Source organism: Staurois parvus, unplaced genomic scaffold (assembly GCF_062004578.1).
Source record: "Staurois parvus isolate SC_StPar_1 unplaced genomic scaffold, SC_StPar_1.0 ptg000615l, whole genome shotgun sequence".
NCBI lineage: Eukaryota > Metazoa > Chordata > Amphibia > Anura > Ranidae > Staurois > Staurois parvus.
Genome location: NW_028318411.1, coordinates 159,529 through 186,105, shown reverse-complemented (window position 1 = coordinate 186,105; position 26,577 = coordinate 159,529). Strand labels below are relative to the sequence as shown.

General features: G+C 44.1%; 1 protein-coding gene across 1 annotated transcript in view; it reads right to left on the bottom strand.

Annotated features, from left to right (window-relative positions):
• Positions 1 to 26,577, bottom strand: part of LOC149449517 (tRNA wybutosine-synthesizing protein 4-like) — an 84,398-nt gene that overhangs the window by 13,977 nt on the left and 43,844 nt on the right. The window contains exons 8-11 of the mRNA XM_089693140.1: positions 25,484 to 25,591; positions 22,370 to 22,469; positions 21,735 to 21,971; positions 10,701 to 10,904 (exon numbers count right to left, since the gene is read on the bottom strand). Of these exons, the coding sequence (XP_089549266.1) occupies positions 10,701 to 10,904; positions 21,735 to 21,971; positions 22,370 to 22,469; positions 25,484 to 25,591 (649 nt within the window). The remainder of the gene's footprint in view (positions 1 to 10,700; positions 10,905 to 21,734; positions 21,972 to 22,369; positions 22,470 to 25,483; positions 25,592 to 26,577) is intronic.

The following is a 26,577-nucleotide window of genomic DNA, read 5'->3' as shown; positions in this document are numbered from 1 at the left end:
CTGGGTAATCTACGATTGGAGCGGATATTTTTCTTCTCTTTCCATGTCATGGTGGAGTGGAGTGTTTTGTTATGATCCTGAAAACCATTCTTAAAAGGGTCATTCTTGGAGGAACCTCCTGGTCCTAGCAGTGGGTATCCTCTTGATTATGCTATAAAAAGGCTGTTCTCTGGTGAGTGCACACCTGAGTGGGGGTGCATGGCGGGCACAGCACAGATTTTCCAAAAAAGAGGTGTTTATTGAAAACAAAACACACAGATTGATACACGACAGAATAAAATTTCAAACGGGTTGAACATAGGTCATGTGGCAAAACATATATCATACAGAAGAGCATGAAATCCAATGCAGAAATGAACAAATTGGATGAGTAAAACCACGACAAGGTTGTGCCTGCAATATTCCAGTGTGCTTGTCAAACGAATAGAGCAAGGAGGCACCAGGCATTCCACAGTAATGTCTCAAAGTATGGTGCTATGGAGGAAAGGAAGGTGCGTACAATATCTAAGCAGAAGTCCAAACTACAGGTTTGAGATAGTGGAGGTGGCGGAGAGCGTATATGGGAGTAGATTGTCATGGAAATCGCTAATGGGAAAGGAGATAAGATGTTGACATCATGCCTAATGCTCTGCGGAATAATTATCTGGAGCTTGTACAAGCATAAGAGAGGAGAAAAAAAAGAGGAAGGAGAGAAGCGCGAAGGAAAGAAAGAGAAAGAAAAGGGGAAGAGAAGAAAAAAAAAAAAAAAAGGGGGGGGGGGGGGAGGGAAACATATGGGTAGAAGGGAGTGAGGGAGGGGGTGACTGCAAAAATTATTGGATCATCAATACGGGTCATATCAGGTGCGGTAGAAGTCTAAATTAACATTAGTTGCAAATAAATGTGGGATGTACACGAAGGAGGAGGAGTATGTTGACCACCATCGGGTCAAATACAACTGAGTTACAACAGTAGGGAACCTAAGTCAAGTCAAACAGGTTGGTCCATAAGAGACTGATATGCAGGGGTGGTCAGGAAATGAGTCCAGCAGGCCCAAGTGTGGGAAAATTTCGTAGGGGTATCAAGTGCAGTCGCAATCAGTTCTTCCATAACTGCCGTTTTACCCACTCGGGTGAGCCAATCGCGTATAGAAGGAGGGCGTGTGGAACCCCACAGAACAGGGATGCAGAGTCTGGCTGCATTGATCATGTGCATAGCTAAGGATTTGAAATACTGCCCCCCGGAAAGGGAAGAGTGATGAAGGAGGAATTGAGCCGGAGAGAAATCCACAGGCAAGGTAGTTACAGACACCACTAGCCTGTGTACTTCTTGCCAAAACGGTTGCAGAACAGAGCAAGACCACCAGATGTGAAGGAATGATCCATCTGAGGTCCCACATCTCCAACAACTGTTGGGGAAAGCGGGGTTGAACCGATGAATTTTCCAAGGGGTTCGGTACCATCTCGAGGCTATTTTGTAGCCATTTTCCTGAGTCGAGACGTTGAGGGAGCATTTATGAGAATGCTTAAATACCCGGTCCCAGTCTAAGTCCAATAGGTTAGTTTCAAGATCTCTATTCCACGCTCGACATGATGGGAGGGAGTCATAAGTCCGATTCTCCAGTAGGAGGGGATAGATCTCCGAGATCAGGTGCTTTCGTGGTTCAGCTTTAGCGCAGATAGTTTCAAAAGGGGTAAGAGAACGGCCCCAGTCGAACGGGGGTTTCTGTGAAAGCAGATAGTGTCTAATCTGAAAATATACCCAAAAAGGGAAATCGCGGACACCAAGACTTTCAGTCAGTTCTCTGAGTGTTTTCACCTTGCCTTTGTGGAGAAAATGTTTCACCAAGATCTGTTTATGCGGCCAAAATTTCAGTAAGAAGTCCTTGTGCATTCCTGGAGGGAAAGCAGGATTGAGACGAATAGAGGTTAACGGGTTGGGTGTTTCGGAGATGGATGCAAATTTACAAGCCAAGCGAAAAGTTTTTAAGGTAGGCCCCACCAAAGGGTGAGTGAGAAGGGTATGAGGCGTGTGCTGCGGCAGAAGCCAAGGAATCGATGCCAGGGGTAAGGGTGAGCACGCATCTTCTATATATATCCAGTCCTTGGAGGCAGTGTGAACGTGCCAATCAACTACCCGGGAAAGGTGACATGCCCAGTAGTAGCGGTGAAGGTCAGGGAAGCCAATTCCACCTCTAAGCTTAGGAAGGGTCATTTGGGAGAAAGCAATGCGCGGACGCTTATGATGCCATAGGAATGATGAGCAAAGTCTTTTGCACGATATAAAAAAGACAAGGGGTAAATGAATTGGCAATGTTTGGAAGAGATATAGAAGGCGAGGAAGTATATTCATTTTGATTATTGCTGCCCTTCCAAACCAAGAGAAGGAAGGACGATGCCATTTATTAAGGTCTTCCTGCAGAGAGCGCAGAGCGGGAAGGAAATTTTTCACATAGAGGTCGTCCAGATTACGGGTAAGCTGAATACCGAGATAGGTTAAGGATTCCTTTTCCCAATGGAATGGGAATTGGAGCTCACAGGAGGAGACAAGCTCAACAGGCAGGGTAATGTTAAGGGCAGCCGACTTGGAGAAGTTAATTTTAAAATTCGATAAGAATCTGAAGAGGGCAAAATCCTTCAGTAGGTTGGGCAAGGTGATGTGAGGATCAGCAAGAAATAGGAGAATATCGTCTGCGTAGGCTGCGAGCTTGTAGTCTTTGTCCACTACCCTAATCCCCTTGATATCGGAATTTGAGCGAATTTTCCGTAGCAAAGGTTCAAGGGAGAGAACAAACAGGAGCGGAGAGAGGGGGCATCCTTGCCGTGTGCCATTCCTTAGATGAAAGGAATTCGATAAATGACCGTTCACCCTCACTCGAGCTGTCGGATCGGAGTATAGGGCCATTATGAAGTTAAGCATCTTCTCACCTAAACCCAGTGCTACTAGAGATGCCTTCAAGAAGTCCCACGCAATCCTATCGAAGGCCTTTTCTGCATCCAGGGAGAGAAAAAAACCAGGAGAGTTAGACTTATGGAGCCAATGGTTAAGGTTAAGGGCCTTAATGGTATTGTCCCTTGCTTCTCTCCCAGGGACAAAACCCACTTGGTCTAGGTCAATCAGGGAGGGGAGCAGGGGAAGAAGACGATTAGCGATGATCTTCGCAAATAACTTGATGTCCACATTCAGCAAGGAAATGGGTCTGTAATTAGAGACCTGTGTGGTATCTTTCCCACTCTTAGGGATAACTGTGATGTGAGCCTCCAAAAGGCGGTTTTGCGATCGGGAAGGATGAGAGAGAGTATTGAAAGCCAAAAGAAATGGGACACTCAGGATATCCAGGAAAGATTTATAGTAAGCTACTGTAAAACCATCAGGGCCCGGACTCTTACCCGGTTTCATCTGTTTTGTCGCGGACTGAAGCTCAGTTAGGGTCAGGTCCCCTTCCATAGCCTGAACCAGATCTTCGGAGAGGGCCGCAGGACCGTAAAGACGAAGGAATTCGGAGATCAAGGAGGTTCTGGACCTGTCTGTATGTATAGGGGGACGTTCCGGAGAAAGATTGTATAAATCTCTATAGAAGCGTTCAAAGTGGGAGGCAATATCGGGGTCAGATGTAGCCTCGGTGCCATCAGAGCCCTTGATTTTATGTACCGTCATGCTGGCTCGTTTCTCACGAAGCGCTCTAGCTAGAAATTTCCCGCTCTTATTTGCGAATTCGTAGTACAGTTTTTGAGAAAGAATGTATTTTTTCCTAACAACCTTACCCAATTCCGTAAGAAGTTGTGAGCGAGTATTCGTAAGGTCTGCAAGGGTCGACGCAGCCAGAGTCCGCTTATGCGCTCTCTCCAAGGAGTGAATCCTGTCTGTGAGGAGTCTCAGGCGCTCCTGCTTGGCTCTCCTACGTCTCGACGCAGTAGCCATGAGGATACCCCGTATAACACACTTATGAGCTTCCCACTGCGTGAGGGGAGAGGTGTCCGATGAGCTATTCAAAGAGAAATATTCAATCAACTTAGAGCGGATCTCTTGTTCAATAGCAGCGTCCGCTAGAAGGGAAGCATCCAGACGCCAATATGTTGAGCGTGAGTGAGCAGTGGGGAACCGTAGAGACATAGTGATGGGATGGTGATCTGAGAGAGTCATCGGTTCTATGGTAGCAGCATGGAGGAATGGAAGATCTGATTGCGACAGAAAAAAGTAGTCTATCCTAGAGTATTTGTTGTGTGGCGGAGAGAAAAAAGTGTAGTCTTTGACGGTAGGGTTGAGGATACGCCAGGAGTCGTGTAGTTGCAAGAGCTGAAGTTGTATGCGTATTTGCTTCAGAGCCTTGTAAGGCAAAAAAGAACATCCCGAAGAGGAATCTATCAGGGGGCTCAAAGGTACATTCAAATCACCTCCCAGTATCAGCATCCCTGATTGAAAAGCCGCTAAAGTGGAGGTAAGTGAACGTATAAAAGGGACCTGTTTAATATTGGGCGCATATACGTTAGCAAGTGTGATTGGTCTGTTGGCAAAGACTCCCTTTATAAGCAAATATCTACCTTCGGGGTCCGCCAGGGAATCTGTTATTTGGAACGGAAGGTGCCTGGCGAACAATATGGCCACCCCCTTTGATTTAGCTAGAGGGTTAGTGGCATGGAGGACCGTAGGAAAGTGGAAATTATATAACTTGGGAATGGAGTCTTGTCGAAAGTGCGTCTCTTGCAGAAAGACCACATCTGCTTTCTGTTTGTGTAAATAGGAGAGAAGCATGGAACGTTTTTCCGGTGTGTTCAATCCCTTTACATTTAGTGAGAGGATTTTCAAAGACAAATGACCCGCCATTGAGGTGGAAGAGAGCATGATTGCTATCTAGTGTCTTCTAAGTCAGATGTAACGGTGTACTACGGATCAAGAGGGGGGGGGAAGGAGGAGGGGAGAAGGGGAAAAAAAAAAAAAAAAGGGGGGGGGGGAAGTAGAAGGAGAAAGAAAAAGAAAACAGACGTATGAGAACAAGAAAAGGAAAAAGAGGAAAGTAGGTAATAGACGGCTTGGGGAACAGACCCGCTGTTCCACGTGAGAAAAAAAAAAAAAGGGAAAGGAAGTTCAGGAAGAAAAAGAGAGAAGCGCGAGAAAAAAAAGGGAGAGAGACCAGAAAAGATATAATAATAGTAGCCGAATAGAGGAATCAGTATAAGCTCACTGAGCTCACTGTGTGGGGGTCAAAGTCGACGTAGAACTAGGAAGTGAACCATTGCCGGCCGGCATCCCTCTGTGAGCAATGATGTAGAGGGAAAAAGGAAGGATGCGGGGTACGAAGGGTGCAAATAGTGTCGGGAGTCCTATAGATTAAATAACCAGAAAATGACCACCTGTCCTCTGTGGGGAAAGAAATGTAACGTAACGCTCAAAGGGTGAGAACTGGGAGAAGGGGCATAGGCGCAATATGACTGGGGGGCCGCAAAACGAGGAGCAACAGTACACTATGTGTAGAAAAAGTGCGCGGACGCTTACAAACCAGGATAGCCTATACTAGTGTGAGATCAAGACCGGTTAGGGACTCAGCATTATGAGTAGAGTAGTGAGGGGCCCTCACAAATATTACAGGCAAACCGTATCATAAGGCGTAAGGAAAATTAGACATCAACAGCAAAACATGTGAAATCGTGTCATAACAGGCTTAACACACAGAAACCCCTAAGCAACCACCGGTGAGCGACTAAGCTTCTTAGGATCAAAACCAGGCATGCAAGCTTATAATCTGAAATGAGCTAGCTGATATGCATATATATATATACACATATACATACATGTACACATACACCTACAAGAACATATAATAAAAAAAAAAAAAAAAAAAAAAAAAAAACCCACACACCCATAGAACAAAATGACCTCTGAATCCTCCGAGTAGCAGGGGGGGCGGGCATCACCTCTCCCAGTTCAGCATAGTAAAGGGGACGAGGAGGCGAAAGGCGGATGTGTACGAGGGTAATCGAGGGCGTGATAGTCCTCAGGTTAACCTCGTCAGTCAAAGTAATAGGTAAGGACAACCCGGAGAGAAAAAAGGAGGACTCAAATCCGGGTGAACTATCTAGTGGCAGAGGGAGGCGATGCTCATCCACACAGCCAAACTCCATGTACAGTAATTGCCGCTACCAACCCCTATAACGCTACTGCCCATCCCAGCATACAGTAACCATATCCCCTCAAACCGCCCCCCAAGAGAGAAATTAGGTCACTGACACAATCCCACAAAGAGAATACATTACAGATCAGGCAGAGGCGTCATCCGAAGGACCAAGATGTGCCGGGCAGTCCAAGGTGTAGGGGGAGCGAACAGCGTAATACCGAGCAGTCTCTTGCAGGCCGCAGGACATCTTCAGGGACGTAAGAGTGAAGCTCATTTAATACCATAAGGACGGAGCTGAAGGATGGAAGTCTTCCAGAATGCAGACGGATGGTCAGAGGGCCCAGGAGGCTGTGAAGAGGCGCAGGTCAAGAAACAGCGGGGGGCGGAGAGACTGCCAAAGGAAGCTGAGTGTGTTTGAGCGATGACCTGGATGGATCCAAAAAAAAACTGTTCCCCAATGTGGGGGGTGAAACCGGTTTGCATACGGTCAATGTCCGTTCCCATATCATGTAGGGAGAAGTGAGGAGGCCCTTTAAGTGTATACAGGGCCATAACTGTATGTAAGTTCTGTAGAGCAGAGGATGCCATCCTGGTGGAGAAGAGGTATGTGTCGCAAAGTGTAAGTTCAACAGGCATTGATCAGTGCACAAAGAGGTAACTGGAACTTTCGTGGCAAAACTGTAAGAAAGCGTTCGTGGAATTGGCAAAATATAGAAACCTGGCGAAAACATGCGCCGGAAAGGTATTGCTGTGTGGGGATTCCGGACTATTAGATTTCGCGCCGCGGCTTCCTATGTGCAGGAGAGGCCGTCGGGCTGAGGATGGCTGTTGCGCCCCCTGTGGGGAGTCTCGGAGGAGTCGTCGGAGGCATCCGACCTCTACGGTTAGATTGAGCATGCCAATCCATAGCACTGTCCACCGATCCCGGGCCCTGAACTGGTGGCAATCTTATGGAGCTGTACCAGTCAGGTAGGTCAATCAAAGGTATGTCCAGGGAGGAACAAAACAATGGCAATTCTTCAGGGGATCTCAGGTTGCATGATTGTCCGTTAGCTTGTACAGAGAGGCAGAACGGAAACCTCCATCTATAAGTGATGTTACGTGATCGGAGCATGTCCAGAAGGGGACGTAATGCACGGCGTTGTTGTAGGGTAATGCTGGATAAGTCTTGAAACAGTTGTAAGTCTGCGCCTTCATATGAAAGATGCCTTCTGTCTCTAGCACATCTGAGGATATCCTCTTTGAGCGGGAAACTTACAAGGCAACAAATGACATCCCTGGGTGGGTCTGCGTCTCCCCTCCTAGGGCGGGTCGCTCTGTGTACACGTTCGATGTCAATTGGGGTTGCTGGCGGGCGACCAAGGAGGTCATTAAATATGGCCATTACCGCTTTGGGGATATCGTTAGTTTCCACTGATTCTGGGAGACCACGTATTCTAATGTTATGTCTGCGGCCACGGTTGTCTAGATCCTCAACATGTCTGCAAAGTTCTCTGATAGTAGAAGTGTGCCTCACTGATTTTTGGTGTATGTCTAAAATGGCAGATTTGTTTTGCCTGGAGGTGGATTCCACCTGCTCCATGCGTGAGCCCATGGCCCTTATATCCTCCCTTAAATCTCCTAGGGCATTAGTGAGCGTGGCAGACAGGGTGGCCTTGATGTCTGCTGCCACTGCATGAAGATCCCTTAAGGACAGGGATTGGGATGCAGGATGGATGTCATGGTGTGGCACTGTGTCCGGAGCAGCCGACAAGGCAGAGCAGGAGGGAGCTGTTATATCAGTGGCAGCAGAGGGAGGGGGCGAGGGGGATGCAGAGGGAGAAGGAGATGACTGCGGCCTTTCCCTCTGCTGCTGGGAGCGGAAGAGCTCCTGTATATGCCGCCCCTGCGTTCCCTGGCTCCGTGGGGATCGTGATCGGGCACCGGCTGATGTCCGGTCCGACTTCCCCATAGTGAGACAGCACTCACTCACCCCGCTCCTCCGTAAGGCGGTGTAGAGGGATCCGGCCGGCGGGAGCTCTCACTCTAAGCGGCCATCATCCAGCCGCGGCAGACCACGCCCCCCACAGCACAGATTTTCAACACGTATATATTCTTTTCATCACTTGAATTCATTTCAACACTGGACTTTTATTTTTATCTCAACACTGGACTTTTGGTTTTCTTTATATCACGGGACTTATTTTATATATTTTTTGGAGTATATGGAATGTCACAATTCTGAATTATAGTTACTGTATATTTATATATATTTTTTGTACTATTTTTGTTACAGCGGTAATGGTGAAGACAAAGAATGACACCATATATGAATGTTAGTGGAGGTTTATTGATAACATTATCTAAAGTATGTGCCGCTTGTGGTCACTGGAGTAGGGCGATACCATATCATTAATGTTTTGTGCTTGGAAGGAAAGTGGCAGAAATATAATAATATAATAATTATCTGCATTAGGTGCAATATAGTGACTTTTGGACAACATTCAAGGTGGTCACTTACAGAATAGATTAATATGGAATTGCCCTTCCAACTTGTGGTTAGAACAGCCTCCACTCTTCTGAAAAAGACCTGTATTGGAGTGTCTGAAAATTTGTGCCCATTTGTGAGGCCAGGTATTGATGTTGGATGAGAAGACCTGGTGCACAATTGGCCTTTTAGTCCATCCCAAAGGTGTTCAGTAGGGTTGAGGTCAGGGCTCAGAGCAAGAACACTTGGTGTGCCCAGTTTGGTGTGGAGGATATCATATCTTTATGGAACTGGCTTTGCATACAGAGAAACAGTCATGCTGGAAGAAATGCTTTAGCAATCTAATGGTCATCCAATGACGGTTCACATCTACTTTAACCACTTGGCTACCAGGGCAATTATTTGCGCACAGTAAAATCTTAATTTTTTTGCTAGAATTTACGATAAACCCCCAAGAAAGTAAATAATTTCTGAAAGCAGAGACCCTAGAAAATAAGATAGTGGTAATTGCAATGGTTTATATCATACAATATTTGTGCAGCTATTTAGCAAATGCAGTTTCAGTAAAAATGAATTTTAGTACACACGATATTATACCCAATTTTTGGTAAAATACAAAATATTGGGTTGCATCGAGTAAATGGATATCAAAAAGTGTCAAGTCTTGAAATTGTGCACAGCTGTGGAATCACAAAATACTACGGTACCTAAAATTCTCTTTAGGCAATGCTTTAAAAGCTTTTACAGATAATTTTAGAATTCACAGTGAATTATTGACCTATTGCTCTCATTCTATTGTTCGTGAGGATACGTCACACGTGTGGCGCTTTTTATATGGGCTGCCAAGCTGCGCATTCCCTTCCTATGTTCCTGAGAGCTAGCGCTCTCTTCCACGTTCTTGCAGTTGGCCTCCAAGTCCGCCCTCCAATGTGTCCCTGCTCCCGCAGCCTCCTGGGGTATGTGATGTGATATCCCGGGAGACTTTAGGAGCAGGATGTGTCATTCTTTTAGGCGAGGATAAAAAAAAACAAAAAATTGGGGAAAATGGGAACTACATTGAGCCTTTACAAAGGAATAACAGATGGACAGCGAGAACACGTGTCTGCTGCTATTCAGATGTAAATGCACAGTCAGCGATTACCGGCCTTAAGGAACAATCCTGGAGCTGGTTGTGTGATTACTTCTGAACACCCCCAGAGAGGCTTCAGCCACTACTGGACTGTCCTTACTTTCTGCAGGCTTCCCATTTGCAGCTGTCCACATCCATCTAGGTGCATTTTTATTGCAACACACTTACCACATCGTGATTCATTTGATTGTATCAATGAGGCCTATGTGGGCAATGCTCAGGGCTATTTGAATGAGTGTATTTGCATATCTGCCAATCAATGGCTGGACAAGTTGCGACTTAGTGGTGTGCAGGATGTATCCATGCACAGAAGGAAGTCTGGTTTAAAGTGGACCTTCACCCTAACCCAACTCTCTCACTGCCCTGCTCCCTCCCCCCTCCCTCTCTTACAAATGGATTTACTGTTTTTTTTTTATATACACTAAAAATTATTTTTGAGCTGCTTCTCATCTAGGTGAGAATGACGGTCGGTGTCTCCCCCGTCCTGATTGTTCTTCAGAGCTTTGTGTTCCACACAGAAAAGTTGTGCCATAGGGCTCTTCCAGGACCCATCGGCTGGGCAAAGCCCTTTGACATGTCTGTACATGCACCCTAATGGTGGTGCCGGAAGGTTGTGGACCACACAAAAGGAGACTGAAGTTCCTCTTTAAGCTTCAGAGGAAAGAAATGAAACTGGTAGCCATTTTTCCGTAAGGAGAAAACAGTGGCCCCTGTTGCACAATACAGGTGCTGCCCTAAACATAAGTATAAGGGATATGTTTAATAGCAAAACAATGGTCAGCAAGTATCTGCAAATAATATTTTGTGCTTCTTGGATGGGGTTCAACTTTTAAATGATCAGCTTGAGATATGACCTTGAAAAAGCAATTCACAGATGTACTCCTCTTGGCCTCTGCAGAGACGCATCTATACCATCACCCCTAAAGCATACTGACTGGTAGAACAATGCAGAGAGCCTAGAAGAAAATCCCACAGATACGCTGAAATGTGGATACACAATGCTAAGACATTACCGCAGAGGGACACCTCGATTGCAGTGTGTCTCCAGCGATGCAGTTCAGGATGGAGATCTCTTGGTGTGATCATCATGCTCTGGGTCACCTCATCATACTGCAAAATATGGGCTCCATTGGCCGGTCTAGAAGGAGAGAATCGACCACCCAAAACTAAAACATGACCGCCGATGAGAGGTGTAAGAGAGTGCAGGAGACGTCCATCTACAGAGACAGAGAAGAAACATTCTTCAGGAGAATTGATACAATCCTTTCACATAGGTCAGTAGATAAAAAATTTAGGCCAACACTATGGTGCAGCACAAATTATATCAGATGGAGACGGCACTGTATAGTGTGCACACGCAGGGAACCCTCAGCTAAAACACATTGGAATACTACATAAGATGCCAAGTCATGCCATTTGGTAGCCACCATACATTCCCATTCCTTAGCTCCTGGAGTTTTAAATGCCAGACATTGTATGACATTTCACACAAACCTAAAGGTGGTAATATATTATTTTATCTTGTTCCGCTTGCAAAAAAACAATAAATTCCCCCATTCACGCTAAATGGGAATCTCCACTCCTGGCTAGGTTTTTCAGGGAGCCACAGCACCCTTGGATGCTGATAGCATGCAGTCACTGTTCGGTCAATAATTTTCCTGGTTAACTTCCTTGGCGGTCTGATTCTTTCCGATTTTTTGTGCTGAAAGCGGTACCATTTTTTTGCATGGAAATATGTAGTTTTTTATTGTAGGCTGTAATTTTTAGGAATCACATAGATATATATCCTCCTGCGCTCTTATGGTAAACCGTAGAACAAACTAAAAAGCAGCCAGCATCTATCCCATACCAAGCAAAGGCAATATACATAAAATATAAAAGTTGATGCAGCGCTAAAGATACTAATATCTAAACAGAATTGATATAAATGAATATATATAAATATATATGACCCAAATCCACAGGGGAATACACTAGAACCAATAACCCTCAATGGACAAATAACAGTGGTTTAAGTGCAGGATAACGTGTCCATAGTTCGTATATATAAAGAAGTGCAGGTGAATCACCGCACACTCCAAACGTGATCCCAGGCAGTCTAGCTGCAGTGGCCTCTCACCTCCACTCTATGACCCTACAGGGCCACAAAGCATTCTGTAAATCACCTCGAGATCCTCCAATTCAGTGACTTTTAAGATAGGAAGACATCACATGAACCAGGACAGTATTCATCCAGACCAGTAAGCAAACGGAAAGCACTCTCCTCCGATGTCCCAACCGCTCATAAGCTCATAAATGAGGAGATAAACACAGTCCTCATAGCATATTACCGCTTTATTAGCAGATAGGCAGTATATATCCAAAGAAAGGAGATAATCCACTTACATGGCAACAGCTTGTAGTATAAAAACAAATAAAAATATAAAAAAATATATAGTAATAAAGACGCTCCTTTGTAATCATGCATGAACTCTTTACTTCAAATACCATAACACACATAAAATTGACATAAAGAATTTATCGATCACTGATAAAGCAATTTAGATCGAACTCAATATTGAGTCCCATTGGGGCAAATGTATCCATAAGGAAAATGTATTTAGATTCTGTCTGACTTAACGATCTCACTTTATGGGACCCTCTCCAATATTTCTTATATTTTTCAACTCCCCAGAATTTAAGACCAGAGGGGTCTTGATTATGGTACAGCCGAAAATGATTGGATAGACAGTGTTTCGGGAAACCCTTTTTAATATTCTGGACATGTTCTCTCAGCCGGACCCATAAGGGTCTTTTGGTCCTTCCCACATATTGCAAACCACATCCACATTGGAGAACATAAACCACCCCCTCCGTCCTACAAGATATAAAATCCCTGATCTGAAAGGACCTACCATTGCTAGTGGCTGTAAAGGAGCTCAATCTAGTGTTCGAACCCCTTGTAGCTCTACACGCATAACAGATCTTACACGGGAAAAACCCTTTTTGATCAAGAAACGTAGTTTTGAGACTTTTAATGGGGGGGTTCAGTACACTACGTACCAATTTGGACCTAAGGGAAGGAGCCTTCCTATATATAAACTTGGGTGTAACCGGTAGCAATTTTGAGAGAATGGGATCGGTTTTTAAAATCGGCCAATAACGTCTAAAAACATTTTCTATCTGTTTGTAGTTACTGGTAAAGTCCAAAATAATTGCTGTATGGTCCCCCGAGTCTGCTAATTTGGGTTTATCTATAAGGAGGTTACTCCTCGTCATAGTTCCCACTTCTACGATTTTATTGTTAATTGTTTCTCTAGAGTACCCTTTACTGCAAAATCTTTCTTCCATAATGTTAGCTTGCTCATAGTATTCCTTAACATCTGAGCAATTCCTTCTAAGTCTGACCAGCTGTCCTTTCGGGATATTCATCAGCCAAGGAGGGAAATGGCAACTATCTAATGGAATATATCCATTCCGATCTACTTTTTTGAAAAAAGTTTTGGTATGGAGATTATTATCCCTCACCGAGATGCACAAATCCAGATAATTAATAGAGGTACCACTTATTTCCCACGAGAGCTTGATACATTTATCATTATTATTTAACTGATTTAGAAAGGACAATAAATCAGATTCCAATCCATCCCAAATAATGATAACATCGTCAATAAATCTTTTATAAAGACGTAATTGTCTAGGGGGGTTCTGATACACTGCCTCCTCCTCCCAGTGGGCCATGAACAAGTTGGCCACACTGGGAGCAAACCTAGCCCCCATAGCTACTCCTTTCATTTGGTTGTAAAACTGTTTTTTATACCAAAAGTAGTTATGGGAGAGACAGTACTCAAGACTTTCCAAAATGAATTTCCTCTGTGGCCATTGAAGGTCACCAAATACTCTAATGCCCCAGCCTACTGAGTCCACTGCATCTTTATGATCAATGATGGTATATAAAGCAGAGACATCTGCACTCGCAAGCAGAATACCATCTTTTATGTTGATACCATCTAACAGTTGTATAAGGTGTTTAGTGTCTCTCAGATAGGCCTTAGTTTTAATGACCAGGGGTTGAAGGAAAATGTCGATGTATTGACCCATCCTAGACATAACAGATTGTATCCCATTAACAATGGGTCGCCCTGGTGGATTCAAGGGGTCTTTATGCATCTTCGGTAGGGTATAGATAATTGGTAATCTGCATACATCCGGAACCAAATATAGGGCTTCTTTTTTATTTAGTATCTTGTTATCCTTTCCTTTCTTGACCAATGTGACAAGCTCTTTTCTATATTGACTGGTCGGATCTTTTGGTAAGGGGAGGTATGTACTGGTGTCCTCTAATTGTGACTCCAGTTCTTTCTCGTAATACTCTTTGGAAAGTATCACTATGCTCCCCCCCTTATCAGCAGGTCTGATAACTATATTATCCCTTTTGGACAACCTCTTCTGTCCAATATATAATGCTTTGTTTTGCCTTACTTTCCCAGGTTTAAGTTTTTTCATGTCACTAGTGACCATTTTTTTGAAAACCTCTAACTGATTATTGTTAGTTATTTGAGGATTAAATAGAGATTTATTCCTTAATCCCGTATGGGCAAAAACATCACTACTCGCATTAGATATCACATTCTTGGCTCCTGGCAGACTATGGAAGTATTTCTTAATATTAAGTTTTCTAACATATTTGAGAGTATCTATATATACATTAAATCCATTCGCAGCTATGGGGGGAGCGTATTTAAGGCCTTTGTCTAACACCAACAGTTCTTCAGTGGTGAGTGTGACTGGGCTGAGATTGAACACCCCTTCCCCTACAACTCTCTTTTTCTTTTTGGCCTTCCAACCCCCTCTACATCCCCTCCTCTGTCGAAACTTCTCCGGACTGGGCTGAGATTGGCTCTGCCCCTCTCTAAAAAACCTTCATTCTGTTGAGACTCAATATGTTGTGTTCTCAAAGGTTCATATCTATTATGTGTAGATATAGGACTGCTGGTATAGGGGTGGTGATAATTCCTCTGACCATAGTACGGACCAGGGCTTCTGCCATGTGAAGATACAGGGCTTCTGCCTTGTGAGGGTCCGTAATATGGTCGGGATGGGGCTTCATTTGGATAGTGATTGTATCTCTGTGGTACATTATAATCACGTCTAGCATAATCCTGATAAGGTTGCTGATAGTGATTTCCTTGTGTGTAATTGGTATTTTTCCATTGTTTCCCCTTTTTATAAGGCTTTTTCTTAGGCTGTCCCCCACTGCGTGGTTGCCAACCTTTTTTGGGGGAATAGTTCATAGGACGATTAGAAGAATAATTATAAGGAGGTTTATGACCATTATTGGGAGATTTCAATGGTCCAGGATTGGTATTGAATCTAATTTCCTTCACTGGTGTGGTACTAATAGATGCTGCTTCAGTCTCAGCAATGATATTTTGCCACTTGAAGACCTGATCTTTATGGAAATCATTCAGATCTCTATGATACTTCTTAATTTTCCTGCATTTTACCTCCTGGTCTACCTTCTCCAAGTCTTTATATAGTCTATTAGTAAGATTGATAACCTCTGGATTATCCTTGAGGGGGTCTAGTTTGCACTTAATATCAGAAATCAAAGTTTCCAGATGTTTCATTTTCTTTTGTTTCCTCTTAAGGAGGAATTTGACCAGTTCCAACCCTCTTTCTTGGAAAAAGTTAAACCACTCATCTTTATCTTCTGTGTCTAATAACCCATCACTGATGGGAACATCCCATCTAAGACGCCTAGGGACTAATTTATCCTTGAGGTATCTCTCATGTGTAATCATATCCCACCAAGTGGTGACTTTTTTCTCCATAAGGTGACCCAGTCTCCTAAATTGGGTGTCTAGGTCACTATTAGGATCATTAGGAGGTTTGGAAAAAACCTCTTCAATATTAATGGGTCTACTATCAATAAAACCAAATATATCCATAATTTGCAGCAGGAAGTGAACTGGTAAGAAGAATAAACAAATCACATAGATATATATCCTCCTGCGCTCTTATGGTAAACCGTAGAACAAACTAAAAAGCAGCCAGCATCTATCCCATACCAAGCAAAGGCAATATACATAAAATATAAAAGTTGATGCAGCGCTAAAGATACTAATATCTAAACAGAATTGATATAAATGAATATATATAAATATATATGACCCAAATCCACAGGGGAATACACTAGAACCAATAACCCTCAATGGACAAATAACAGTGGTTTAAGTGCAGGATAACGTGTCCATAGTTCGTATATATAAAGAAGTGCAGGTGAATCACAGCACACTCCAAACGTGATCCCAGGCAGTCTAGCTGCAGTGGCCTCTCACCTCCACTCTATGACCCTACAGGGCCACAAAGCATTCTGTAAATCACCTCGAGATCCTCCAATTCAGTGACTTTTAAGATAGGAAGACATCACATGAACCAGGACAGTATTCATCCAGACCAGTAAGCAAACGGAAAGCACTCTCCTCCGATATCCCAACCGCTCATAAGCTCATAAATGAGGAGATAAACACAGTCCTCATAGCATATTACCGCTTTATTAGCAGATAGGCAGTATATATCCAAAGAAAGGAGATAATCCACTTACATGGCAACAGCTTGTATCACAATATGCTGGGTGTACAGCAAGATCACAAAGGTGCACCAAGATGGCGTCGCGCCGGAAGTACGTCACCACGCCAATGCCGTCGACGCGTTGCGTCACGTGACTCGTGACTTCATCAGGACAGCGTGATTGGCCAGCAGTACTTCCTTATAAAGGCCTGAAACCGCACCCATCCAAACTACAATGGGCGGTGCGATCGCGGCCATATTCTAATGGTCCAATTTACAAACAGCCTGTGCAGCCATATTACTGTGGTCCAGTGTGGGCAGACCTTCTCCCATTAGGTCTGGCGATCCAAATAGGATGACACAGCTTGGATGGAAAGCACCACACGACCAATACCTCTCACTAGTGGACACATAAACCATAAAAAAACTAATATTAAAAATTAGATGTGGAAAAACCACATACTTTAATAATAAGATTAAAGTGAGCATGTCCATAGAATATATATATATATAACATGCCCTGTATAAATGAATATCATACAAGAAAGTATGAACTAAAGTAGTATAAAAACAAATAAAAATATAAAAAAATATATAGTAATAAAGACGCTCCTTTGTAATCATGCATGAACTCTTTACTTCAAATACCATAACACACATAAAATTGACATAAAGAATTTATCGATCACTGATAAAGCAATTTAGATCGAACTCAATATTGAGTCCCATTGGGGCAAATGTATCCATAAGGAAAATGTATTTAGATTCTGTCTGACTTAACGATCTCACTTTATGGGACCCGCTCCAATATTTCTTATATTTTTCAACTCCCCAGAATTTAAGACCAGAGGGGTCTTGATTATGGTACAGCCGAAAATGATTGGTTCCGGATGTATGCAGATTACCAATTATCTATACCCTACCGAAGATGCATAAAGACCCCTTGAATCCACCAGGGCGACCCATTGTTAATGGGATACAATCTGTTATGTCTAGGATGGGTCAATACATCGACATTTTCCTTCAACCCCTGGTCATTAAAACTAAGGCCTATCTGAGAGACACTAAACACCTTATACAACTGTTAGATGGTATCAACATAAAAGATGGTCGTGTGGTGCTTTCCATCCAAGCTGTGTCATCCTATTTGGATCGCCAGACCTAATGGGAGAAGGTCTGCCCACACTGGACCACAGTAATATGGCTGCACAGGCTGTTTGTAAATTGGACCATTAGAATATGGCCGCGATCGCACCGCCCATTGTAGTTTGGATGGGTGCGGTTTCAGGCCTTTATAAGGAAGTACTGCTGGCCAATCACGCTGTCCTGATGAAGTCACGAGTCACGTGACGCAACGCGTCGACGGCATTGGCGTGGTGACGTACTTCCGGCGCGACGCCATCTTGGTGCACCTTTGTGATCTTGCTGTACACCCAGCATATTGTGATACAAGCTGTTGCCATGTAAGTGGATTATCTCCTTTCTTTGGATATATACTGCCTATCTGCTAATAAAGCGGTAATATGCTATGAGGACTGTGTTTATCTCCTCATTTATGAGCTTATGAGCGGTTGGGACATCGGAGGAGAGTGCTTTCCGTTTGCTTACTGGTCTGGATGAATACTGTCCTGGTTCATGTGATGTCTTCCTATCTTAAAAGTCACTGAATTGGAGGATCTCGAGGTGATTTACAGAATGCTTTGTGGCCCTGTAGGGTCATAGAGTGGAGGTGAGAGGCCACTGCAGCTAGAATTTTTAGGAATAACTCACTGAAATCTGTCAGAACAAGAGTCTGTTAAACATCCCGGATATGATAAAATTTGAAACACGAAATCATAAATTATAATTTAATAAATACTCATAAAAAATAATAATATAATAATAATAAATTTTATTCAATAATATAATCAAACCAAAAACACTGAAATTTGAAATACAGAGGCAAATTCGCACATCGCTGAGCAAAGTCGCAAAATTGTTTTCAGTGTCTGATGACAAATTTCCCCCACGAATCATTATCACTCAATTCTCCAAGTGGTTCTGATTTACTATCGCTGTTCTCTAGCCGGTCTAAAACCGCTTTTGACGTAAAGGGACGCTTTTTGGACGCCATGGACGTTTCTGAGTTTCCAGGCAGAAAGAACAGTAAAAATGCAGAGATAGAGTCATAGGAAAGTTTTGATAGAGGGGAATGAGGAGACGTGTCAGAGAGGTGGATTCGTGGCTGACACCTGAGCCATCCTAAAGGATATAGAAGGGAGGGGGGGACATATGCCGCCCCATGTATTGCAGTATGGGCTTCTTAAGATATGGTCAGTTTGTTACGTAGGAAAAAGGAGTGGAAGGCCAACGTTGCAATGCGTGGGTTCTGTATGTGGTGTATTTCATACGTTTCAGTCAGTTAGGAAGGGACATCAAGGTCAATGTCAAGACAACGGGTAGATGTCGCTATCTGCTGGAACTCTTTGGTTGTTTGGAAATGCTTCCAGCAGGCCTGATTTATTTGCATATTTGTCACACTTAAATGATTCAGTTCATCAAACTAATTTTAATATTACAAAAAGGTAACCCGAGTAAATAAATTAAATAATTTAAAAACTGAATTTTGTAAGGTAAAAAAGCTGTACAAACCTGCTTTGCCCTATGTGAAAAAGTAATTGCCCCATAAACCGAATAGTTGGTTGTGCCAACCTTGGCGACAGGAGCTCCAATCAACCCACCCACAACAAACATGTTATACGTCTCTGCTCTGTGTAATGGTTTTACACAGAGCAGCCCAGATGCTCCTCATCTTGGGTACCCTGCTGGAGCTCCTGGGCCCTCCCTCCTGTCAGATGCCCCCACAACAAGCAGCTTGCTATGGGGGCACCTGAGCTCGGCCCCACCCCCTCTCTCTTCTCTTTGGCTTACTGGCTATGATTGACAGCAGCGGGAGTCAATGACTCCCGCTGCTGTCTCAGCCAATGAAGAGAGAGAGTCCGATTCACGCCAAAGTGTAAGCCACTATTATGGACTCTGCCCCCAAGTTTCTGTCGATCTGGACCCCCTGGGTGGAACGTTTCCTCCCACTGAATTTTGATGATTTGTTGCTCCTCCCTTAACATCTCCTAGTCTCGCCCTATGGTGATCCTATGTGCCAAACTATACATTGGTCCGGTCCCGAGAAATGATATATACAAAACATATATACCATAAATGGTGACTAAAAAGTGAATAACACACACAAAGTCCTAAAATTGGACCAAAACTTGTGACCTATAAATAATGATAATAAAGTAAGAGTTAGGATTAATAAATATAAATGTGAGCCCGATCCCTAACCGGGATACAACCACAAATCCGTTACCCGTGATTCCCAATTCATGGGACACAGACCTAAAAATTTGAGGGGTTGCTTACACGAGGTGGTGCATATGAGCGCGAGCAATTTTGTTGCGTGTTCCATTTTTAATTAGGCTGCTCTATGCTAGTGAAACATGCAAAAAAGGGGCTGGCATGATTTTTAAACTGAGCCCCACCAAAATGCATGGTACTGTGGCATTATGCGTTTTAGTGGGCAAAAGCATGCATGCAATTGGTGGATGTGTGAGGATGTCATTATGAAATAATGGCACTTGCGTGCAATTGCAAAAGGCAACGTATTTTAGTGTGGTGCGGAAAAAAAACAAAAAAACAAAAAACACACTGTACCTGTTAAACAAGTCCTCAAATGTAGTTTTAAAGGTAGAGTTAAGCGGTCAGCAGGTTGTGAGCCCCCCCATCCCCTCAGCAAGCACAAATCCCCCCTAAGCATCAATTTCCCTCTTGCAGTACAAATTCCCCCTCCACTAACCACCCCCCCCCCCCCCCCCCCTCCCCTCCAAAATGCCCCCTCGGAGCCACAAATCCTGCCTGAAAAATTCCCCCTTGGGAAATCTTCCTCTCCTCCTGACTGGCGGCACTGCTGGGTGGCACTGATGGGGTGCACAGGTGGGCGGCACTGGTGGGCACTGATCATCAGTGTCCATCTGTTTTCTGACAATTGCCGGTTATCGGCAGTACTCTCCTCAAGCTGTGACAGCGTCAGGAAAGTGCAGCTGATGACCGGCAACTGCATTTACCCGGTGATCTGCTGTGTCATTGGACACAGCTGATGACGTGGTAAAAGACCGCTGTGTCCTATGGACACGGAGATCGCCAGGTGCGTGCTGCTGGGGGCGTGCGAGAGGACATCATATGACGCTCTCCATGAACTGGACAACTGCGGTGTAGCCGTCATTCGGCTATAGCACGGTTGGCAAGTGGTTAATATTCTCTTGCCAACCGCACTATAGCCGAATGACGGCTACACCGCAGTTGTCCTGTTCTGAGAGGGCCTCATATGTTGTCCTCCCGGAATGCACCCCCAACGATTTCCATGACCGCTGTGTCCTACGGTAATGAGGTACAAGATCAATCACAGCGGCCTTTTACCACATGATCAGCTGTGTACGATGACACAGCAGATCATGGAGTAAATACAGTTGCCGGTTATTGGCAGCAATTTCCTCACGCTGTCACAGGTTGAGGAAAGTACTGACGATAACCAGCAATTGTCATAGAAGAGATCGGCACTGATGATCAGTGCCCTGATCAGTGCCCAGCAGTGCCTCCCACCAGTGCCCCCCATAACTGCCGCCAGTCAGCGCTGCCTATCAGTGCAGCCTATACGTGCCACCTCATCAGTGCTGCCTATCAGTACCCATGTGTGCTGCCTATCGTTGCCCATTAATGCTGCCTATCAGTGCAGCCTATAAGTGCCACCTCGTCAGTGCCCATTAGTGCTGCCTATCAGTGCAGCCTATAAGTGCCACCTCATCAGTGCCCATCAGTGCTGCCTATCAGTGCCCATTAGTGTTGCCTATCATTGCCCATTAGTGCTGCCTATCAGTGCAGCCTATAAGTGCCACCTCATCAGTGCTGCCTATCAGTGCCCATCAGTACCCATTAGTGCTGCCTATCAAAGCCCATTAGTGCTGCCTATCAGTGCTGCCTCTTCAACGCACATCAGTGAAGGAGAAAAATTACCTGTTTGCTAAATTTTATAATAGAAAACAAAGAAAAACTTGTTTTTTTCAATTTGTTGGCACTTTTTTTGTTTATAGTGCAAAAAATAAAAACACCCAGTGGCGATTAAATACCATCAAAAGAAAGCTCTGTTTATGTGAAAAGAAATGATACAAATTTCATATGGATACAGTGTTGCATGACTGCACAATTGTCAAAGTGCGACAATGCTGAAAGCTGAAAATTGGCCTGGGCACGAAGGGGGTAAAAGTGCCCGGTAGGTAAGTGGTTAAAGGAACTGAAATTCAATGAACGGAAGGGGTGGGTCTATGGGAAGGAAGCAAGTCAGAAGGTCACCTGCAAATCAAATACACTTATCAATGAATTCTGAATGATCTTCTGAAAGTATCTTAAAATGACGCTATTGATACGAGCCACCAAGCAATAACATGTAATAAAAAAGTGATTACCCCATTGGTCTGTGTTCATCTCTCGCCCCCAGGAATCATCTTCCCGTAATAAAAGGTGTATGTTGTCCAATCTTCGGTGCTTGCCATCTCCTTCCCCAAACCCACCAGCAGAAATGATGACCTGGGAACACACTAAACAGGAGCGGTGACCAAAACGACGTAGACCGCAGACAGAAGTATTTAGAGATTTCACAGAGAGAGAGCCACAGAACTCTGGAGCTGGAAGCACTGAGAATTCTACAAAAAGAAAACAAAAAAAGGAGACTCACGATTACAATCAGATCCCTGAGCTGCGAACGATGATCACACACAGAAATCTGTCTGATGGCCGGTGGGACTCGCACGCTGAGTCCAGCTGATGGCCGGTGCGACTTGCATGCAGGGGTCTGGCCGACGACTGGTGGGGTCACATACAAGGAACCCAGCAAGTGACAGGACAGGCAGGATCACAAACAGACATCCAATGAGAAACGGGACGGATGGGACCACATGCAAAAATGTTAGTTTTTCCTTCGTGGAGGACACTCAAAGCAGTGTAATTGACCCTCCTAGCATGTGACTAGTGTATTATGTGATGGTCGGGAAGTTGGATCAGTTCATACAAGTTGCCACACTGTTCATGCACTCCATCATACCTATGTGATTATCGCAGACAGGTCGCAGGGCTGTACAGTCAGCTAGAGTTCCTTGAGAAGCCACCAAGATAAAGTAATGAGAACACTTGAGGTGGAGCTCCTGTGGAAAAATGAAGACAGATCACGTACCAGATCAGCTCCAGTATTAGAGATGGGGGTCTAACTATCAGTTTGTGGAGAACTGTGAATATATGACAAATTATACGGCACAGTGCACCAACTTCCCAACATTCATTCTCGGCTTGAGTTTTAGAGTTGAATACATACCATCAGACATACATAAATCCTGTATAATAATAATAATCTTGTATAAAGATCTAGCAATGGCATTAACACAATGTGTATGCTGGGAACCTTTTGTGCCAGCTCCTCATAAGGAGTGAGACCACCACCAATTGTAATGAAACACCCTTTCGAGACTGCTAGACCTCATAGTTACCAAGAGGTCAGAAGAGCTTTTACAAGCTTCACAAGTCTAAATCCCCTACAGAAGGAACCATGTAAGAAAACTAAGGTAAAACACTGATGCCCTTTGTGTATGTGGCCATCTATCTGCAGTGTGCTCAGCAGGGCTGGGTGCAGCATCAGGATCTGCTGTAAGCACACTGTCAAAGTCTATGGCAGGCTGCAGCTGATTGGGGTTAAATTCTGCACAGAGTGGTATTGATGTTTAGCTTGCAGAGACAATGTTCCAGGATAGAGAAGATCTGGGTTCCAAAACCTCACAGGGTCCAAGTGGGGCTAGCACCAGTCTGCACTAAGGCTCCTAGAAGGATGTACTGCTGCAGATAGATGCCTGTATGCAAGGGGCCTGAATATGAGGTTATCTATTTAAATCAAATATTTTTGTCTGTCTTAAGTCCATAATCTTTGTCCATTGCGTTTCACCTAATGGGCATCATCAGGGGCCCCATACAGTGCATCCAGAAAGTACTCACAGCGCCTAACTTTTGCCACATTTTGTCATGTTGCAGCCTTATTCCAAAATGGATTCAATTAATTTTATTCCTCAACATTCTCCAAACAATACCCCATAATGACAACGTGAAAGAAGTTAATCTTGAAATCTTTGCAATTTATTAAAAATAAAAAATTACAAAAAACACACACATGTACATAAGTATTCCCAGCCTTTGCTCAATACTTTGTTGAAGCACTTTTAGCACCAATTACAGTCTCAAGTCGTATTGAATATGATGCTACAAGCTTGGCACACCGATTTTTGGGTAATTTCTCCCATTCTTCTTTGCAGTACCTCTCAAGCTCCATCAGGTTGGATGGGGAGCGTCGGTGCATAGCCAATTTTCAGATCTTTCCAGAGATGTTCAATCGGGTTAAAGTCTGGGCCACTCCAGGACATTCACAGAGCTGGCCCGGAGCCACTCCTTTGTTATGTGGGCTGTGTGCTTAGGGTCTTCCTGTTGAAAGATGAACCTTCACCCCAGTCTAAGGTCCAGAGTGCTCTGGAACAGGTTTTCACCAAGGATGTCTCTGTACATTGCTGCATTCATCCTTGCTTCGATCCTGACTAGTCTCCCAGTTCCTGCCACTGAAAAACATCCCCACAACATAATGCTGCCACCACCAGGCTTCACTGCAGGGATGGTATTGGCCAGGTGGTGAGAGGTGCCTGGTTTCCTCCAGACATGATGCTGGACATTCAGGCCAAAAAGTTCAATCTTTGTTTAATCAGACCAGAGAGATTTGTTTCTCATAGTCTGAGAGTCCCTCAGGTGCCTTTTGGCAATCTCCAGGAGGACTGCCATTTGCCTTTTACTGAGGAGTGGCTTCTGTCTGGACATTCTACCATACAGGCCTGATTGGTGAAGTGCTGCAGAGATGGTTGTTCTTCTGGAAGGTTCTCCTCTCTCCACAGAGAAACGCTGGAGCTCTTTCAGAGTGAACAACGGGTGCTTGGTTACCTCACTGGCTAAGGACCTTCTCCCTCGATTGCTCATTTTGGCAGGGGGGGCCCACTCTAGGATTCCTGGTGGTTCCAAACTTCTTCCATTTACGGATGATGGAGGCCACTGTGCTCATTGGGACCTTCAATGCTGCAGAAATGCACAGATCTGTGCCTTGATACAATCCTGTCTCGGGGGTCTACGGACAATTCCTTGGACTTCATGGCTTGGTTTGTGCTCTGACATGCACTGTTACCTGTGGGACCGTCTATAGACAGGTTTATGCCTTTCCTAATCATCTCCAATCAACTGAATTTCCCACAGGTGGACACCAATCAAGTTGTGGAAACATCTCAAGAATGATCAGTGGACACAGGATGCAACAGAGCTCAATTTTGAGTGTCATGACAAAGGCTGTGAACACTTATGTACATGTTTTTTTATTTTTTTTTATTTTTTTTTATTTTTAATAAATTGCAAAAATTTCAAAACTAACTTCTTTCAAGTTGTCATTATGGGGTTTTGTTTGGAGAATGTTGAGGTAGAAAATTAATTTAATTCATTTTGGAATAAGGCTGTAACATAACAAAATGTGGCAAAAGTTAAGCGCTGTGAATACTTTCTGGATGCATTGTACTTTGGTCCTTTTGTTGGCACTGGGCTTGTAAAGTCACCTGATCAAAAAAGAAACCCCTGAGATCAGAGAATGCTTCCTTCCACAGCTATTGGCTGTAGAATCTCTTCTGACCTTTTGGTAATACTGAAATCTAGACATCTAGTGAGTGTATTGTATTACCTTTGGTGGTAGTCTCACACGATTTCTTACTCATAACCTATTGTGTCAGCTCCACACAAGTAGTAAGCACGGTGCAGAGATCCCTTTGGGTTACTGGAACTGTAGACCACCCATTATGGCAGTACAAGCCCATGTTTCTGCTGGGGGTTGTAGTAGAAAAACAGAAAACATCCTAGAAAGAAACAAACTGTGAATCACCAGATGTAGATACCACATACAGAAGTGGATGGGTGGAATTATCTGTTCTGATAATGAATATGGTTATATATCAACTACAACATCTATACAACATCATATATTGTAGGAGTAATCTCCAGTGCAGAAAAGATATCCTTCCACATTCATCCTTTGAATAATCTGCCATCCTCAATTTCTACAGAAATCACACTCATCTAACAGACACAGAAACCGTACCTCAAACTCATCAAATGGCTCCAGAGATTCAATGCACAATTTTTCCAAGTCCGGAACACACAAAGTGGAGAATTCATTCATGTCCATAACATGACATTTCTCCCAGCCCTGTGAGGAGAGGACATTTCAGAAGTTAAAGATAAGTGCAATGACCGGTCTTCATTTTCCCAAAATTTAGCATTAGAGTCAAATGGGAAGGTGAAATTTAAACCCAAATATGAAAAAGGTTTACTTTTGTATCCATTTATTACAGGTATTTATATAACACCAACAATGTATGCAGCACTTTATACATTGTACAATCACCAGTCCCTGTCCTCAAGGAGCTTAAAATCTCTGGTCTGTGTCACATACATGGAGGCAGATGCAGATAGCCACTTCGCTACTAGGTGACTCTGTACCAGAATAGTGTTTGGTACAGTAGGAAGTGACATCAGGTGTTAGGCCCCTTTTAGGTACAGCCCTTCCACAAGTGATGTCAGGGGTAAATCAGCACCCACAAACAAGGGGAGGGGACACAGTAAGACTTGGGGCATGGGAGCCATACACCCCACAACCTATGATAATGTAACAAGCACACGTGGGCTCTTGACAGGGCAGGAGGCCAGGTGCAGTGGACCTGTATCCAGGAGGAGACATTCTGTCCCTTAAGGAGGCGGGGGCTAGGGCGGTTTGCAAAGGCCTTTTGAGGCCAAGCTAGAGATTCCTGCATGAAGCTGCTTCCCTGGGGGAGGTGTACCCAATTAGCTGGTATCTACAGAGAGCATGGTCCTGTGAGGACTGATGACTTTGGACAGAAGAGATACTGTAGGGAGATGGCAGGTAAGGTACTGTACATGCTTTCACTTGAGACTACTGCAGAGTGTCCACTTTAATGTGAATGACTGTGTATGTCAAGTGACTCAGGAATGTATGCCATTGTGAAGTGACTATCTTGCCATTCCCTGAACAACATCAGTAAAGTGCACAGAAGCTAACTATTGTGTGGACATTCCTTCTTTGGGATATAAAGGTCTATGGCCAGGAATGCTGCGAGGATGCCTACGGTGAGCAGCAGGGCACAAGATGGTGGTGGTGGTGGTGGTGGTGGGGGG